This window comes from Gadus chalcogrammus, chromosome 1 (genome assembly GCF_026213295.1).
Source record: "Gadus chalcogrammus isolate NIFS_2021 chromosome 1, NIFS_Gcha_1.0, whole genome shotgun sequence".
Classification (NCBI taxonomy): Eukaryota; Metazoa; Chordata; class Actinopteri; order Gadiformes; family Gadidae; genus Gadus; species Gadus chalcogrammus.
The window spans coordinates 3855215-3874925 of NC_079412.1; the positions used below are offsets into that span (position 1 = coordinate 3855215).

General features: G+C 42.0%; 2 protein-coding genes across 4 annotated transcripts in view; one reads left to right on the plus strand and one right to left on the minus strand.

Moving 5' to 3' along the window:
* fkbp5 (FKBP prolyl isomerase 5) overlaps positions 1-3707 on the plus strand; it is a 26052-nt gene extending 22345 nt beyond the window's left edge. For all 3 annotated transcript variants that reach the window (XM_056610478.1, XM_056610407.1, XM_056610555.1), the window contains 2 exons: positions 1163-1402; positions 2035-3707. In XM_056610478.1, the coding sequence (XP_056466453.1) occupies positions 1163-1402; positions 2035-2127 (333 nt within the window). In that variant the 3' untranslated portion in view covers positions 2128-3707. The remainder of the gene's footprint in view (positions 1-1162; positions 1403-2034) is intronic.
* slc6a22.1 (solute carrier family 6 member 22, tandem duplicate 1) overlaps positions 2013-19711 on the minus strand; it is a 32166-nt gene continuing 14467 nt past the window's right edge. The window contains exons 5-15 of the mRNA XM_056610304.1: positions 14013-14100; positions 13794-13926; positions 12051-12185; positions 10065-10168; positions 9772-9896; positions 9036-9148; positions 8777-8914; positions 8588-8690; positions 7169-7269; positions 6853-7023; positions 2013-6297 (exon numbers count right to left, since the gene is read on the minus strand). Coding sequence (XP_056466279.1) covers positions 6184-6297; positions 6853-7023; positions 7169-7269; positions 8588-8690; positions 8777-8914; positions 9036-9148; positions 9772-9896; positions 10065-10168; positions 12051-12185; positions 13794-13926; positions 14013-14100 — 1325 coding nt within the window. The 3' untranslated portion in view covers positions 2013-6183. The remainder of the gene's footprint in view (positions 6298-6852; positions 7024-7168; positions 7270-8587; positions 8691-8776; positions 8915-9035; positions 9149-9771; positions 9897-10064; positions 10169-12050; positions 12186-13793; positions 13927-14012; positions 14101-19711) is intronic.

Sequence of the window (19711 nt, forward strand, 5' to 3'; positions counted from 1 at the left end):
TATCCCCCTACATTTCCGAAAATGGACTTGACCTGCAAGCTGTTTATTGGATAAACGCATTTCCCGATCCCAGGAGTCTTTGCTCCATTCTACGTCAATTCAAGAACAAACAAATTAAAGTAAACTGTAGTTCGTATCATTTATTTATGGCCATGAAAGTTCTGTTACGCCTGAGTAATGAAGAATTAAACGAAGTAAAAAATATATATATATTAAAAAAAAAACATGAATGAGACATAGAGTAAGCAAGTGGTATAAATATTGGATGTTCTCAGGACATATATTGTTTGTTTCGGAGATTTTTACGGCGTCTTGACGGGGAATAAATTATGCTCAGGGCCGGCTTGCAGACGTCTCGCGGCCACTCACAACTGTGGGCGGTCCAACTGACTTCAGGGGCCGCTCACAATTGTGGGCCGGTCCACCTGACCTCGCTGGCCGGCCGGCCGACCGGGAAAATCTCCCGATCGTCCCGACGGCCAATCCGCCTCTGTCTGTGGTATGCCATGCAAATGTAACAGTTCATCTACCGATCACTGAGGCCTCTCAGGAGGCCACTTATCAGACGCAAGCGAGTTACAGCTGAGCAATGAACAAAGCACATAATCGATCATTTGTTCAGAAAGGCCAATCGATTGATGTAGCAAAGGATAGCTAGGAACATTTTCTTCTTTTTAACATGAGTGCCCATGACTGTTAGTTCAAAGGGACATATTATGCCAACGGGTGTGAGTGTGATTAGCCTTACAAGCCATTTTGAAAATCTGCCCGATACGACATCGCTTGTGGGCGAGCCCACCTAGATCGGTGCTGGATAGATAAGTCTACCAGCCTACCCAGTGGACTGAAGTAAACGTTGCTCATCTATCTAGGTGGACACGCCCACTAGTGATGTCATATGGGGCAGATTTTCGAAACGGCTTGTAAGGATAATCACACTCACACATGGTGGTGTAATATGTCTCCTTTAAACTTCTCATGACATGCACATCAACAGACGCAGCTGGCCTGCTGCTAAAGCAAATACCGAAGGCCTGAAGGAAACAGGCTTTTAGGATTCCCTATGATTGTTGCTTTGTTTGGTATGTAGTGAATAAGAATAAGAATGTGTTGTGAATAAGAAGTTGTTCAAACTGTCCTTTTTGTGTGGTGGTTACTGCAGGTGATTGAGCTCGACGCGACGAACGAGAAGGCGCTGTATCGCCGGGGCGAGGCCCGTCTCTGCCGTAACGAGTTCAGTCTGGCCATGGCCGACTTCCGCCAGGTGCTGCAGGTCAACCCGTTGAATCGGGCGGCCCGGGCTCAGATTACCATCTGCCAGCACAAGGTCAGGGAACACCAGGAGCGGGACAAGAAGATCTACGCCAACATGTTCCAGAAATTCGCGGAACACGATAAAAAAGTCAGTGAATTCCATGGGATGAATGAACAGTGTGTAGAATAGTTTTACGCCATTTTCCTTTTTCATAGCAAATGTTTATGTTGTGTGGTCCTGAAGACCTTTGACAATAGTTGTTAAGGAACGTATCGTCTTCATACGAAGATTGATACCAATGTAATGTAAATGTCCAACTAAATTAAATTTCACCATTTATTTGCCCGTATAAAATATTGAGTAGCCTACATCAAAGGAAAGACATGCTCCACATATTGTAGTTAGATGACTTTGCGATTGCTTTTAAGTGGCAATGCAATTTCAGATAACATTCAAGGTTTGCATTATAATCGTATGTATATTTGGGGCTCATTAATTTAGAGAAATTAAACTTTAAATAAATTGCATCTGCAAAAATATGTGTCCAATTAACTTTTACAAGTTTCTGTTGTAGTATACTGCCACCTAGAGTCCATTCAGTGGTAAATCATAGTTGGGACAGGGATTTATATAAGAACCCACAATCCTATTCAGCAAATCATAATTTACATTTCATACAAATGTTGTATTTCAGCAACTCTCTCCTTAAACAATGACTAAAGCAAGGTGCATGGATCTTGAATTTAAAGTACTATTCCGTATTTCCTTGTGCTGTGCAGGTTGGGAAGCAGAAGCGAAGGAAGGATGAAAGTGTAAAAAGCAACGGGGAGGTGGGGAGTAAACGGAGACGCAGGAGTCAGGAGAACTCCTGATCTCAAATACTCTGAGGAAGGGCAGGCCTTTCCTTTCCTAGCCCATCATAACACTCGTCGCTTCGGAGGTTTAGATACGGGATCTCTGGAACGTTTTGGTTCAGAAGATATGATGGAATCGGCTGAGCAGAGCGAAGGCATGTCATTGATTTTTGAACTCCACATTCTCGTCATCATATCACCCATATGCCTTTGGCATTCAATCTTTTTTGGGCATCTGTCGGTAAGTGCAATGTCCGTCCTTGGGAACAGAAATATTTGTGGCATTTTTTTCAAAACAGAATCGTAATTTTTTTTTGTTGTGCTATACCAATTGTAAATAAATGGCCCAATCATTTTATACTCCCTAGAAAACTTGATAAAGTCAATAAAACATATTCACCACATGCACAATAAAAGAATCATGACTTTTGAATTTAACCGTTTTCATTCTAGAAAACCACAAAACAAAACATTCTAACGGTTGTATTGTTGAACATGGTTAACGAATGCTGCCTTTGTACCTTTCTACAAAACTACTGGTACATACTGTTGCATGCTATTGTCATCGTTGTAAGCTTTAAATATGAATTGTCGAAACCACAATGCTATCTCAATGCATCTTAACTTTTTTTTGTTATGCCCTCTTCGTAAGTCTCCAGACTTTGTTCATGAATTCTGAATTCTGCGCTTAGATGTCTGATGCTTTGGACTTAGATTGTAATTCCACCGCTGTTCTCTCGCCAAAAACAGGCATCATCAGATATGAGCCTGGATGAGATTTGCACCCTGAATTTGCTTTATTAATTTGACGTAAAACAATCTAAATTGGTGTCTTAAGTAGTGACAATGGTGTAAAAGGAAAGGAACTATGTGTGTTATTAGGCTACTTTTTTTATTTGCAAGGGAAGTGCTGCTGTTAAACAAAACCTTTTTGTTAGCAATGTCACTTTAAGATATGATGGTGTTGTTGTGGTAAAGAGCACAGCAGCCATTTTTGATATGACGTGGGATACTAGTGACCACTGAATCTATGTTGGCCGTCGATATTTGGGATGCTAACCCTGCTCTCGCACCATGGGGTAGTTCGGGGGGATTAGCAAGCAGAAAGTGTTACCTTGATTACATAGGATACTGATGAATATTTGTGAGATACTTTTGTTTTCTTCGTCTGTCTGTCAAATTTTATTTCCATGGCTTTTTATTTTGTGGGCTTATTTTGACCTGGCCGTTTATTTAAGTATTTGTAGTTCAGTATGGTCTATAGGCCTACTGTTGTGTAACAAACTTTATTAAGGGCTTTTTTTTAACCAAATTGTTCAATGAATTGCTTTTGAGTCAGTGTAAAGCTGATGCACTTTCCAGATATTAAAACATTTCCTCGCAAATTAATGAGATGAAACAATAAATCAGACCCAAATTTCAAATGACTCGGTTATTTTAAGAAATTGACAACATGTCTGATCTCCCTGCTCTTAATTTAACTTGTGATTCAGCGTTACATTTAAAAAAAACATGCTAATTTTAAGGGTACATAACCCTATAGAAGAAAGCTTTAAAAGTGCTTGAATATTAAATGCATTGATACGATTTCAGTCCAATTTCAAAGCAGTTATAGACGTTTAAACGTCCAAAAAGGACAATAATTATTTGAAAAATCATTAGTACCTTTATTGCTGTGAAAAAAGAGTGACATCTATAAGAAGTACAACCATGATAAAAATAATCATAAACATCAAGAGAAACACATACAGTATTTTTATACAAACTACTGTTCAACTCTTATATGAACAATATCTATATTTTCATACACCCATGACTTGATATTAGAACTGAATATTAAGGCACCAGAGCTGTGCAACATGTTTGCATTGTCCTGGAGACTCAAGGTTCCTACTTAGTAAGATAAGATATGTTTATCTGCTGGTTGCCCCGTAGTTCATCAAGGAGTGTCATTATCACAATATATATTTTTATAATTAAGCACATTCACATTTCATCTTCTGTAGGTAATATTTAAAGGTCGAAAAGAGTTGAAATTAAGCAGCACAAATAAGCATCTTCTCTGTACGCCGTGATTGACGAGCAAGATGGTTTCGCTGAATGATTTAGGGAAACCATCTTGCTCGTCAATCACCCTGATTCGCTTGAAATGACCCAGAAGCTTTGTTCAAGGGGGCGTATTATGGAAAGGCCTCATTCTTGGCCCTTCCACTTGTTCCTCATGTCGATCATGACTTTAGTAGAGGAAAATCTGAAATCTTGAATTTCTTGAGTCTCATTCTGAAGTTTTGTTGTAATTATCTGTTAATAAATGTAATTTACCACTATGGATGCATTAAGAGGTCTATGTGTTGAGAAACTTTGCCTACGTGACTATATCAAAGCTCCTGATTGGCGTTGGTTCAACTGATTTATTCTCTAGCTAGATCCATAAAAATTTGACCATGATGGGAGTAAAATTAATGTTTCTTTTTTGCCAAACGAATGATCACGTTTAATGTCATGGGACCTTACTGCTGGTTAAGGAGCGGTGGTCAGATTTACAGTAAACTTCAACTCGTTAAATGTGCTCGTTAGCATAACCCCCCCCCCCCCTTCAAAACCTGCCAGTTTTTTTAGTGCAGGAAATGAGACTACAAAAGCTGGCTTTATCATATTTCATATATAGACTTCACAAATGTCTTTTGAAGACCCCAGGGAACCGTTTTAAGTAGCCGTTAAAATGTATAATACAGAATCTTAAGATCTATCTCTGCACATACAGTTTATATATATCTGGTATTCTCATACATTAAAGTCGCTGTAAGTAAAATTAAGAACTATTATTAGAGTGTATATGTAAGAAATGGCACAGCCATCAGTCACCATTAGGGTGAAATGCGCTATGAAAACACCTGTTCTAGACTGAAAGAGTCTTAGTATTTTTCTACGCTTATCTCATTCATAAAGCATAAAAGGCAAGATAATGATAGTACTCCTAAGAGTAGAGAAGAAATTCTCCCAGTGTCAGAGCTGAGTATTATGGGGTAGCTTCTGGTCAGCCTTGGTCCCTCTTACCACCAAAGTACGATTTCTGATCTCTTGTGTTCTCTGAGCTGTGAGGCAGTAAATAGTCCCCGGTTAAACATCACAGATTTGAGCAAGAAGAAGAGAAACAGGAGACATCCCCCTTCTCTATGGCAGAGTGGGAGAGGGCCAGGATATATCAAGATACAAATATTTAACTATACCAAATATACCTGTTTATCCAAACATATATATACAGTATGCTAGCATTTTATCAACCCCCCCCATCTCCAAAATATACATCTTCATCTCCTCTAACATCTTTTCCCCAGTATGTTTGACTTTCATAGGGTTCACATCTTTTCACATGCATACACTACTATGTCTTGGCACTTGACTTGGTTTAAAAAACGCAATGTGGCCCTCGAGCCTAAATAGTTCTCTTTGGTCACAACAAAACACAGCAGAGTGAGAGAAAGGAATTCTCAGCCTTCCTCATCATGCATCGCTGTAATGTCTATGAACTGGCTAATTGATTCCTTTGCACATTATTCCCAGTAGCATGGTTACTGGTTAATATGATCGTTAAGGCACATTGTAATTACGCTAATGCTAATCACGTGTTAAAATAATTGTTACCTTTAGCTCTAAAACGACTGAAATGATTTTGCAGTTTGACGGTTCTTCTTCTGTGGTATTTCTTTTTTCTGCATGATCATTTCCGTTAGTTGCCTATATTATTGATCTAGCAGTATTCACGTTATCGTTCTTGATACCATCTGATTACAGAATTAACACCATAAAAACACTGGTCGGATACAGCCTAAAACATTGTAGTTGTACTGAAAAACAAACCAAATATGTGTAATTTTACTTTTGTAGAGCACGTCGGTCTCAAATGTTACAATTTCCTCCATTTTCAGATTTGAAATTCCCGCCCCCTCTGCTAAGTAGACAAGATCGTTTTGAGTGCGCCACCTGCTTCCAGTGCACTGCGTTTTGGCACACTCTCCGTTTTTGCGCAAAGTGCACTCAAAAATGTAAGTGTAGGTATAGAAGTGCGCGATTTCAGACACAGCATGAGAGTTCTGTTAAATGGTATTTCGATTCCACATTCTCCATTGCTTTAGCTTGTCGTGTCAACTGCAGGTCATCTGATGGGGTGCACAGCTTAGAGATCCTCTGCAAGGAAGAAAAGAAAAGAAGACCCATAGGTCCCGGTAAACGACCTATGCTCTTCCCTGTTCACACACGCAGCTTTCCCGTTGGGCAAATTGATGAGGGAACGGCTGGGTCGAGGGACAGTTGACAGAGGGCGCTAGTGCAACACCTGTGGATTCATACCGCCAGAATACTTGCCCACTGAGAGGAGCACCCTTATTTGGGCATCTGTCAGGTTTTCAGCCTTTCTTGAATAAAGGAGCTAGTTTGCAAACAAAATTTGTTGCATTGATATTGTTATGAAATCCCCCGAAAAGCATTGGCACGTTCAAACACATTATCAGCCGAATATTGTAATTGCCTCTTATTTGTGTTCTAATTTACAACACAGCATAAACGTTAGCGTTCAGGGAATGTTAACAGGTGTTGAGCAGGTATTTCCAGTCATGCATGAAATTGACCCCATGCAGGGAATGTTATGGAACATTGCAGGGAAACACTGCATGTGTGAAAGGGGCTTATGTTGCTGACAATGAAGATACAAAAAAAACAAGAGACCATAAAGAAACTGCTTACTTTTCTTAGTGTGCCGGGTGTGATTGCAACCTTGAAAATCATCCAAAGGGGCACTATTAGGGTGGAGGACAGAGTGAACCACCAGCCAAGAAGAATGCCCCACCATGGATAGTCTAACGTGTTGTTAAACTTCAGGGGAGTGTACTTCACCAAGGAGAACACAAACGTTGCCTTAACAAGTGAGAAGAGAGAAAGACACAAAAAAGCTTCATGGGTTTTTGGAAATTGTATCGTGCCAAAGTTTAAACAGACAGATCTTGTGTTTTGGCACAAAACAAGGATGTAAACTAATTTGGGAGAAACGATCACAACTTACAATGCAGATAACTGGAGTCACATATTTCAAACAGTACTTGATAAGGGGAAATGGTCTGTATCCGATCATGTCCTCTATGATGTCATAAAAACGGTCCGCGCCTGTGGGATGATAGAAAACATTGAGCCAAATGAATAAATGAATGAATCCTATAGCCTTGAGACAATCCTTATCAAATGACCTGTAGCCAAACATTCTGTTTGGCTACAGATCAGTGTTAACCTTTAGCCGCCCACATCCATTTCCTGAAATAAAAATGCAGACGGGGGACTGTGTTTTAGTCAAAGACATAACCCAGGCCAATCAGGGACTGTGTTGTAGTGGATGACATAACCGGGCCAATCAGGGACTTTGTTGTAGTGGATGACATAACCCAGGCCAATCAGGCACTGTGTTGTAGTGGATGACATAACCCGGGCCAATCAGGGACTGTGTTGTAGTGGATGACATAACCGGGCCAATCAGGGACTGTGTTGTAGTGGATGACATAAACCAGGCCAATCAGGGACTGTGTTGTAGTGGATGACATAACCCAGGCCAATCAGGGACTGTGTTGGGGTTGTGGATGTCACATACAGGCCACCGCTAGCTACATATTAATGGTGTCTCCCAAAGCAACGTTAGCGTTAACACAGTCATCAAGACCATAACCAAGAGCCTTTTCAAAAACATAATGAAAGTCACAATGATTCATAGCATGCAGAGCAGAATGAAAAGACAAGGCTACTCTGGCTTGGTTCTACCTATCTATCTTTGAGGTCTTTTCATTCCCTTTGCACTAAAGGGTTTTGCCAAAAGCAGTGCATTGGAAGCCATGCTTTGACCGACAACGCATTCAGCCAAGCATGCTGTGATGTGTCGCAGAACCCAGAGGCAGTAAAGCATGTCTGTGACAGCAAACTATTCAGTTAAGGTCTTGTTCTGTTGGGATATGTCTTGTGCCAGACGGCAACAGCTTACAGGGGGGGCAGGGGCCCGGGCATGACCAAGGCATACCACCAGGTGTGAGTGTGATTAGCCATTACAAGCCGTTTTTGAAATGTGCAGCATTGTGACATCACAGGTGGGCGTGTCCACCTAGATGTGTGACGGATAGATGAGCAACGATTACTTCAGTCCACTGGGTAGGCTGGTAGACTGATCTATCCAGCACAGATCTACGTGGACACGCCCACCTGTGATGTCACAATGCTGCACATTTTCAAACCTGCTTGTAATGGCTAATCACATTCACACCTGGTGGTATGATATGCCCCCTTTAAAAGACAAGGCTACTCTGGCTTGGTTCTACCCGTCTATCTTTGAGGACTTTTCATTCCCTTTGCGCTTTGTTGTCAACTCTCTTGCATCATCAACCAAAGTCCACCTCCTATCACCACGCCCTCCTCTGATTGGTCTTGCCAAACTAAGGCCTCTCACCAAACACCCAGCCAATGCACATAGACTGCAGAATGGCAAACAGAAGCAGCGTCATCCCACTGCAGGCGTAGTAATCAAACAACTGGAAGATGTACAATCCGCCCTGTGTAAGAATGGGACAAGGCGTTACAAACATCATCAATGAGTCTGATACGTATTATCAACCATCTGACGACGGGAGAGCCTCACCTCTGTCACCATCAGCAGGCCCACAAAGAAGCATCCCAGGCAGATGATGAGAAGGAGGATTTTGCGGCGATGGCCCATGTGGAAGAACTCAGGATACATGTCGGAGATGGCGGTGGTCAGAGCCTCCAGGCCTACGAACTACCATCAACAGAAGAGCAGATCCGTTCATGTGCTGTGACACTCAGACGCTTCAATGGGATCTCACAAGCTGGTCCGTCAGGAAACAACAGAATGTTTTGACTGCTCCACGTTAGCTGACCTGACTGTCCAGTCCGAGTAAGATGATCATGAGGAAGAAGAGGATGGCCCACAGCTGAGGAAAGGGCATCATGGCCACCGCACGGGGGTACGCTATGAAGGCCAGGCCAGGACCTGGGGTAATGGTAAAGGGACTGCATTTATATAGCGCTTTTCTAACCAAAACACTCAGTGTTTTACAATACTGCCTCACATTCACGCACACATTGACACACCAACAGCAGAGTCAACCATGCAAGGTAGCTTGTCAGGAGCAGTTAGGGTTAAGTGTCTTGCTCAGGGACACATCAACACTCAGCTAGGAGGAGCTGGGGATCGAACTAGCAACCTTCCAGTTACATGACAACTGCACTACCTCCTGAGCTAAGCCGACCCACCACAAACATAGTTCAGTGATAACTAATTGTTATTGGGGGGGGTGGGGGTGTAGGATCGAGGTGAGCATAGAGAGGTTGGTAGTTGATGGGATCCTTGATGATCTATTTCTTGAGCTAGAGTTTTATTTTAAATGAATAGCGTTGAAGGATTAGGATTGCAACCTCTGTGTGGAAGTCTCTTTCATTTTTTCCATCCGAGCATTCCGCTTCTTTCTTGTCCTTCACTTTGGGGTCTCTCTCTCTCTCTCTCTCTCTCTCTCTCTCTCTCTCTCTCTCTCTCTCTCTCTCTCTCTCTCTCTCTCTCTCTCTCTCATCCCCACACACGCTCAATGCTACCTTCTCTGAAAACCCTGGGCCCACCTGACTCTGCTACTTTGGATATGTCTATGTTCTGCTCATAGGCCATGAAACCAAGAACAGAAAAGATGGCAAAGCCCGCGATGAAGCTGGTGGCACTGTTCAGAAGGCAGAGATAAACACAGTCCCTGGGGAAACAGAAGACAGTGTTGATGTGGTGACATGAATGCATGCGTTTGCATATTTAAATATGGATGCCGATTCTACACATCATTTAACATTCCTCTAGAGCAGATAGTGTGATATTTTTCACTGAAAATGCCCTGGGATGTTGGTTTGATGCTGCTAGTACTTACTTGTAACAGTTGTTGTTGTACTTATTGTAGCTTCCCAGTGCAGTTAGACATCCGATACAGATGGCGTATGAATAGAATATTTGAGTACCTGCGTCCATCCACACCTACAAACAAACACAAACACATTGTTTATTAGCGTTGCTCCGGGCAAGCTCTAAACTCGATTGATTTACGAAGTTTTTCATGCCATAAAAGACCCTGGGTTACATTTTCACCGGAATTATACTTTAACTTGTTAAGCTCCAGCCTATTTTTTAGGTTTCTGCTCGAAAAGGACAAAATGAAAAGAGAATATCTCTGCATCTACAAGGTCTATTTGAATAATTGTGGTGTCATTATAAAGGGAACACTTGTGAAATGTGTTCAGATGTGTAGGTATCTGTATTTATGTCACTGGCTCAGAGTAAATTATGTTGGCACATAAGCATGAATGACAGATTTCATTTTAGTTTAGGCAAGGCAAGGCAACTTTATATATATAGCATTTATTTATATAGTCGTTTTATATAGTCGTTTTTATAGTTTTTATAGCTTTTTATAGCTGCTATAGGCGTAAAGAGATCACCCTTCAAAGCGGAATGGTTATTGCGGGGGAGGTGCCGCGGCGGCAGACGTGATCGTAATTTCCGGTTAGTGCACCACAGAGTATTCGATTTGGAACAGCCCTGACATCTGAAAATTAGCGCACTTAGTGAGTGCGGATAGTGTACTTCGTTTAAGTGTACTCATGGAAGTATGGATATCGGAACACGGCACAACTTCGATGCATGCTTCATGAAAGGAAGCCATCTTACACTAAAAATAAGTGAGGTTCACATTAAAACTGGTTGTAAACAAACGCAGACATGTCGGACGTACTAAAACCGGAGTTTATTAAGTAATGAAAAAGTAAAACTTTTCCTAAAAAAATCGCAAAGGTAAGACAGAGTTTCTGTCGCTGTAAATAAGTTGTTGTATACCTTTGTATTCTTTGGCTGCTGGTTCACTGAGTTTTTATCGTAGGGTCTTTACAGTGGCACTGTCGTACTTGTCATGGTCTTACCTTTCATTTGAGATATATTTGTTTGCGTACAATGAAGTATCGGTGCGGTAGCAATGGAAATGTGGAGAGTGGGTTGAGGTGGTGCTTTCTGACGCTATTCAGATTTTGATATTTGATAATTAATATGCTTGGCGTTTGAGTTGTGTTTGGTGTGTATAAAAATGTGCTTGTATGTGCTTGTAGCGGAGTTTCTCATGTTTAATTTGCTGTGCAGTATGACTATTTCTACACAATAAGGGCAGTGTTGTATGCCTTTTGATGCGAGAGTGATCGAGAGTCCCCAAATATGGGGACCCTCATGCTTTATGCCGCATTTCCACTGCAGGGTGCGTAACGGATCGGTTCGCAAAGGTGCGGTTTATGCCGCGTTTCCACTGCAGGGTGCGGAACGGTTGGGTTCGCAAAGGTGCGGTAGGGAGGGGGCGGTATAGCCCAGCTCAGTTCCGAGGTCGCGTTTCCAGCGCCCACAGTACCCTTTAAGGTAGGCCGGATGTCGATCGCCGCGGCAGCTACCTAAACATCGTAAACAACGTCTTCCTCCCCAAGAATGCAGACGAACGTCTCCACCTCCTTGTTTGCCCAAGCAAGCGTTTTACGCGACATGTTAATTGTAAAGAATAATACCTCGAGGCTACTGTTTGTTTGTTTTTATCCCCACGTCGCCCAGAAGTGATGATTCTGTCGACCAATCAACGGAGGGGGTGTGTAGCTAGAATTTCCCGGGACCCTCTCAGGCATCTCGTCTCGTTTTCAGTACCCCAACGGAGGAGTCCTGAAAACGAGGCCAAAACGGGTACAGCTAAGTCCGGGTCACGCCCACAATTATTTTTGCTATGCTCAAAATATGTCATACCATGACTGTCAGCATTTTTCCATAGTGTTAAGTTCATCCTCAACGAGATCCCATTTTTTTAAAACATGAAGAGCTGATGGTGATGTGTTACCATGGGGTCGGAGAGGCGGGACGGGTCCGGGTAGAGGTAGAACTTGATCCCGTCGATGGCCCCCGGCAGCGTCAGCCCCCGGACCAGCAGCACCACCAGCATCAGGTAGGGGAAGGTGGCCGTGAAGTACACCACCTGAGACAGGAGGCAGAGGCACCGGTAAATGGAGGAAGACATTCCCAACAACAGGAATGCCAAGTCAAAGAGTGTGAGGACGAATAAAATATCATGTGCTCACATGAAGAAAAATGATTCATGCACATTTTTTCCAATGTTGTTCCAAACAACATTTAATTATATTTTCGACTTTGACTTGGGAAATGTGATGTATTCATTATCACGCCCACTACTTGTCTCCTCTACATTTCTTTAAGAGCTCATAACTTTAGAATTTTAGGGGAGCTCAGTACTGGTCCTGAGAACAGCTCAGTACTGAGAACAGAGCTCAGTACTGAGAAGAGAGCTCAGTACTGGTCCAGAGAACAGAGCTCAGTACTGGTCCTGAGAACAGAGCTTGGTACTGGTCCTGAATCTATTCAGGGCTCCGCCCTCAGTGTCAGCCTGACCCTCTCCCAGTGGATCATTGCCATCTGATGATTCAAGGCCTCTGATGTGTTAAAATGTATAAATGACAGAAGCTCTTGTAATACACCATGTAGAGTATTCCAATTATACTGGTACAGTGGTACATAGAAAATGAGTAAGTAAGAACACAAACACTAAGGAGGAACACTAATGTGTGACCTTATAGAGCACACATTGACAAACAGTGACGATGGCGAAAGGCGACGACGAATGTAAAACATTGTCTACCCTTTTGTCTTCTCTGAACAATGTTAGGCATCAGCCAATGCAGTGAGCTGTTGTGTGTCAGGGGGTGTGAATAGGGCTGTCTGTAGGGCTGTCTGTAGGGCTGTCTGTAGGGCTGTCTATAGGGCCGTCTGTAGGGCCGTCTGTAGGGCTGTCTGTAGGGCTGTCTATAGGGCTGTCTATAGGGCTGTCTGTAGGGCTGTAAATAGGGCTGTATATAGGGCTGTCTGTAGGGCTTTCTATAGGGCTGTCTGTAAACCTGTGTGTTAGGCTGTCTATAGGGCTGTCTGTAGGGCTGTCTGTAGGGCTGTCTATAGGGCTGTCTGTAGGGCTGTAAATAGGGCAGTATATAGGGCTGTCTGTAGGGCTTTCTATAGGGCTGTCTGTAAACCTGTGTGTAAGGCTGTCTGTAGGGCTGTCTGTAAAACTGTGTGTAAGGCTGTCTGTAGGTGGCCTACACAGGGCCAGCTGCAGACAGCAGAGTTTTTTTTTTAGGGGCACTTCTTACTTGGGGCCTGGAGACGAAAATGATAGAAATGGTAAATGGTATATGGACTGCTTTGATATAGCGCTTTTTTGTAACCAGCACTAAAAAGCACTTAAGTGTAAAGCACTTTACAATAATGCCTGATATATATTGTAATATCAGGCAATATTGTAATCTTTATTGTAACCCCGCTGTAATCGTTTGTCCAAACAATCATGCTAAAAATAATTCATGAGCATCTTGAATGTTTACCGTTACCGTACACATACAAGTGTTTCCCACAGAACCAGTCTCTACTCTTTCTTAAGATTAAAAAAATATTTGATATTTATGTCTCATACAAAAAGTCATCAGTTGTCAGTTTGCCAAGACCCCAGGTCAATTGTCTGTGTCGAGATGTAAATGAACCATGATTTTTGTTCAACATTCGTGTGACTTTATCTTACCTTTCCGGTTGACTTCACACCTTTCCAGATGCAGAAGTAGCATACGATCCACGACAGGAGAAGACACAGGGCCAGCTCCCATCGTATGCTGCCCATCTCGTTGGGACTCTCGGTTACGTTCAATACTCTCCTCCTAAAGATCACAAATGAGAATCACATTAAGTACTGCCATTCATGTTACATGAATGGCCTGCTTATTTAAACAGTGTTTTTACTCACTCCCAGAATTCCTTGACCGGTGATGAGGCATTTTCTGCTGTACTCCAGTTCATGTGGCTATTCCCATTATTCAGTGGCAAACAGGTAGCTATGGGGAACATACGCATATGAATACCATGTTACAATATACAGACTGAGTTTAAATTGCAACTCAAACACATCTTTTTAAATTGCCATATAAGGACTGATGATATTAGTTCTTCGGTTGATATTTAATTTACACCTGCTGCCATTGGGGTTCAGAAATGTGATTGATAAATAAAATGAATCCTTATCATCATTATTAGGGGTCCGAGCAGCGAAGCTGCTTGGTCCCCTATTGTCCCTATTGTTTCTGTAATTGTTTTTTTACCCTCAAATTCTGTAAAAGTCATACTGCAGCCTATGCCTTAAGTCTAAAACTCTTGAGTTTTCAGGTATGGTTACCAATAACCCCCACTACCCATAAACCCACATTTGTGGTACTGCACCCAAAGTTGGCGCTATTCCGCCATTGCCACTCATTTAAGAAACACAACATTGAACAGTACCTGAAATTCATCAGGCAATCAACATTCCAGCTCATTAGTTTCCAAGAATCGGACTGCCAAGACACAGTATGGCATTAAGGGGAACTTCTTCATTAACCATTTTTCATTCATAATTAACTCTGTCATATTTATATTTCTTTCGTTGGTGTTCTTGACTACAAAAGGTTTAATTTCCCCAGATTTTCAAAGATTTTTCAGGTATATGCTTTGAAGAAAGCCCTTAATTCAGTTGAGAAATGTGTGCTTTGGGTTTTCTGGATATTGTGTGATTATCAATAGACATTTTTACCATGTGTATGAGGCGACATATCATGTCGCCTCATACACTGATGGCTCAATGACATATCACTGATGGCTCAATGTCCCATTGAGCCATCAGTGGCTCAATGGGATAATGCCTTGTATTGGTGATCCTTAGTTTGAGTGTTTGAATCCCGATTAGACAATGCTGAACATGACATTCGGCCATCGCTCTGCAGCCCAGTCACCTGAAAGCCGAGGCACATTATGGCAATAAGGGGAACATCAACATCTTTCCTTCATAATTATATGTCATATTTATATATCTTCCATTAGTGTGTTCTTGACTTTTCATTTTGCTCGGACCCTGTTAATTACTGTTTGCGGTTATATTTGGGTGTCAAGCAGCGAAGCTGCGAGACAACCTATTGTTTTCGTATGAATTCCTATTATTATAATTTACCTGCCATGGGAGTCTATGGCAGCCCATAGAACGCCTTGATGAAAGTTATGAAATTTGGCAAACTGGTTCAGGACAGTCCCATTAGCCCATAGAGCAAAATTTGAGGTCGCTAGCTCATGAGCTCTAGTGCCACCAACAGGTCAAAGTTGGACATGCATTCATGTTTATAACTTTCGACCCATTGATCCAATATTCACAAACAATGTATCATTGGATTCCTTGATCCAAGCAGAGTTCAACGCACCCTATGTCGTCATTTTGCGCCAAGATGGATTTTCCGCCATCTTGGTTTATGTCAAAAACCTTCAAAATGCATCTCCTATCACAGATTGTATCCAATCATCGTGAATCTTGGCAGACATGATCATCAGGCCATGCTTGATAAAACTTATCGGACCGATTTATCAAATTCAAAACCGTTTGGCCGGGACCGTCAATCAAATTTGACCGCAAAATAGGAAGTTAGCCAATATCTCAGCAGCCCTTTGACATATCATAACCAAACTTATTACATAGACCCATGACGTCATCATGGGGACATTTTGGTGACAATTTGGTGACCATTGACCTCTATGGGGCACCATGATTACTCAAGACGTGTTTTAACTCCTCTCTCTTCACATGAGTATATTTCAAACTTATTTTCAATGTCTGGTGAAACTGTCAGACCGCCCCATATAGCTAATAAAATATTTCAAACGACAACATCAGAAATTGGCTGCCATGTTGAAAGTTGTCAATATCAATATTACATATCCACAGGCCACAGATAATGTCCAATCATCATGAAACTGGCCATATATGATCTTCAGACCAAGCTGAACAAATCTGCCAAACAGCTTTTTCTAATTCAAAACCGTTTGGCCGCGACAGCCAATCAAACTTGACGGCAAAGCCGCCAAACAGGAAGTAAGCCTGTTCTCCACAACTCTTTAACATATCATAGCCATACTTGCTACATAGCCTCATGACATAATTCTGGGGACACCCAAACAATTTGGTGACCTTTGATCTCAGGGGGACGTCAAACAACAATGATTTATTTACCATTCCTCCCACTTACAATATAAACTGCAATTCTTACTGGATTATATGCTTCATGAACCACCTCAAGAACGGTTGCTTGTTAACATTGTGTCTCTGTTAGGGATATTGCTCCTAATACCCCTATGTATTTGTGTCATTTGTTCTGTCAGGCAGACGATAATGCGCCCTTACCACTAGGTAGGGTCTTTTTTCCATTTTGTAAACATTGACGTGTACTCGTATAATGCTCGAGTCTAGTTCATTCCACCAGCTGTCGTTATTACTGATAACCGAGACGGCCGTCATGTAGCCACTCAGCCAATTACGTCCGTCCGGCAGAATTAGTTAATCGAGTCCCATTCTGCTTGACACCCACATTGCTGCTCGCAGCTATATTTATTATTATTATTGTTTTTAGGTGTCTAGCACCGAAAGTGCAAGGTGCCATTTGTTATTGCTATTCTTTCATTATTATTTATACTTAATTGTACACATTGATCAACAGCCAAACATCCAAATCTATATTGTGGAACCAATCCAGTATCTGGCGCCATCATAGATCTCGTAAGTCTGCCCCTTCCGGTAGACCCCAATGGGACCTCTGAGATCGAAAAATATGAATGGGTTTCAATCAGTGGCGAAGTTAGACCTTTTTTGGGTGGGCTCAAGCCCACCCAGAACTTGCCTTAGCCCACCCTATCGTTTCGGCCTCAAATTGTTTTTACACAAGCAATGAGAGAATGGATGCCGTACACTCATGAACAGGCTCAAATGGGCTAGTGAAATCGAGCGCAACCTTCCTGCAAGAATCTCTAACCTCTGATTGGTGGGTGGGCGTCTCCTGTTTGACAAGCTTGTAATGCTGCATAGCATGATAAGCATGATAAGGTGCAAGGAGCAGAAGAAGTTGACACGGGTGCTAATTTTCAGTTAAAATAAAATGCTGGCATTATTTTATCAGCTGAGGGCATATTCATTGCCATAACAACGTGAGATAATCAACAAGTACAACATGTTCTATTTTTTTTATTTTTTATTATTATTATTATTTTTTTTATTATACAGGAAAGTATTACAAGTAACAAAGTTACAATATAATTGGGCCTGTCTCAGTAAAATAACTGATTTCCAGCAGGTTCCTGTTTTGCAGCACAATATAACATACAGGGACAAGGCACTTCGCACGTCACATTTACATACAAAACATAAAAACAGGGACATAGCACGTGTAAGTCAGTGTTTACAACTGTATGTGTTGAGAAGTAACAATTTATATGCTTTTTTGAACTGTGTGATGGATTGTAATACTCTAATGTGATGGGGAATGCCATTCCAGACTTTGGTGAAAGTGTGGATGAAGGACCTCTGTCCATAGCCGTTATTGAAAGCAGGCACTGGGTGGAGGGCCATGGAGAGAGATCTAGTGAATCGCACTTGGGGCATGTTATGTGTTGGTAAGAGGGAGATGAGTGTTTGTGAGGTGCTGTGTTGGAGGTGAAAATAAAATGTGATAGCATGACTGTAAATACAATTTTGAAAGGACAGAGCGTGAGATTGAGTGAGTGCAGTGCAGTGGTGTGTCCATTTTGGAAGATTACTGTGGATTTTTAAAGCTCGGTTGTATAGTCGTGCGATGGATTCAGTAACTTCCTTGGTGGTGAGAGACCATATTGGTATACAGTAGGAGATGGTTGAGAATACAATCGCATGCAGGTAGGTTTCGGAGACAGTTGAGGATAGGTATGGTCTAATCTTGTTATATACATATAGTTTCTGATGTAACTTTTTAGTTAACTTGGAGGTGTGTTCGCGGTAAGTGAGGTGTGAGTCAAGTAACACACCCAGATACGTATATGTATTGGTGATGACAAGATTTTGATTTGAGAAGATGATGGGACTGGTAAAGGAAAGATGCTTTCTGGATTAGTGGAAATACATGCATTTAGTTTTTGTGACATTGATGGTTAAATGATTGTCAATTAACCATTTATGCAAAGATTGAAGATCAGATGACAGTTTGGAGTTTATGGTATCATGGTTTGAGTCGGACAGAAAGAGCACGGTGTCATCAGCGTACATTAGGCATTTAGGGCCCTATTTTAACGGTCTGAAACGCAAGTGGGAAGCGCAAAGCGCAAGTAGCTTTGTGGGCGGTTCTACGGCGCTATCGCTATTTTACAGGCGGATAAATGACACTTGCGTCGCGGCGCAAGTGTCAAAAGGGTTGGTCTGAAGCAGCCTAGTTACCCGTAGGTGTGGTTTGGGCGTAACGTCCAACAAACCAATGAGAGTGCCAGCTCCCATCCCCTTTAGGAGCCATGAGCGCATTTGAATCGGACAAGTTGATATTCTGACTGAATGAACTGAATAGGCCAAATAATATGGCCTATTTCACACATGGAATAAGGCGTTTTCTTCCACAACTTCAGAAATACTGAGTCCTCAAATAAATTTCGGCAAAGAAAACGTATATGATATAACATATGATATGCGGTAACTGTGGTTCTATTTAATGATATACGCAATACATTATAAACATTGTTTCTTATCAGTATTGTATGCTATCCTAATATGCATGTGTCCCCGCGGTAATAGACATTGCCATTGATTGTATTATGCGTTACGTGTTTAGTTTGCGTGTGTTTAAACAGAGCACACACGCGCGCCCGCATTCATTCATTCTTTTTAACACTCACTCGTGGTAAAACAATGTTTTTCACGATCAAATACTCATCAATCCTAAAAGTTATGGGCATGTAGGCCTACACGATGTCTCTGTCAAGAAAATATGTGTTTGCTGTACGGTGTTTGCAGATGCATTGATTTAAAAGTACAACTTATTACCGCTGCATCAGCTGTTCTTTCCCAAATAATTTACCAAGAATGTGCGGCTAGGTAGATGGGAGAAGCAAAGTGTATGCGCAAGGTGCACAAGCAATCCGTATGCATCGCATGCGCATGTATGCATGCGCCCTTAAAATAGCATCTGAACAACGCGCCACTGACTTTAAACCAGGTATTTCCTGGTCAGTAGCGCAATGGTATTCAGAAACGACAAAATACCGTTTGCGCCAGAACACGCCTCCTCCTTCCGCCGAACCGCCCCTTGGGGCGCATGATCAATCCCTAATTTACCGGCGAGTGGCGGTGGTGGGAAAAGACCGCTCTGCGCCAGTTGTGAACTAGCAACGACACATGCGCCAGTGACTAAGTCACTTGTGCCGGATGCAAGATAGGGCCCTTAGAGTAGTTACACACTTGCGGGAGATCGTTAATGTATAAAAGAAAAATCAAAGGCCCAAGGATACTTCCTTGTGGAACACCCATGTCACATCCTAAGGGCTGAGATGTTGCATGGTCAATTTTGACAACTTGTGATCTGTCTGTTAAAAAAGAGGAAATCATATCTAGAACAGAGGGTGATAGGTTAAAAGATTGAA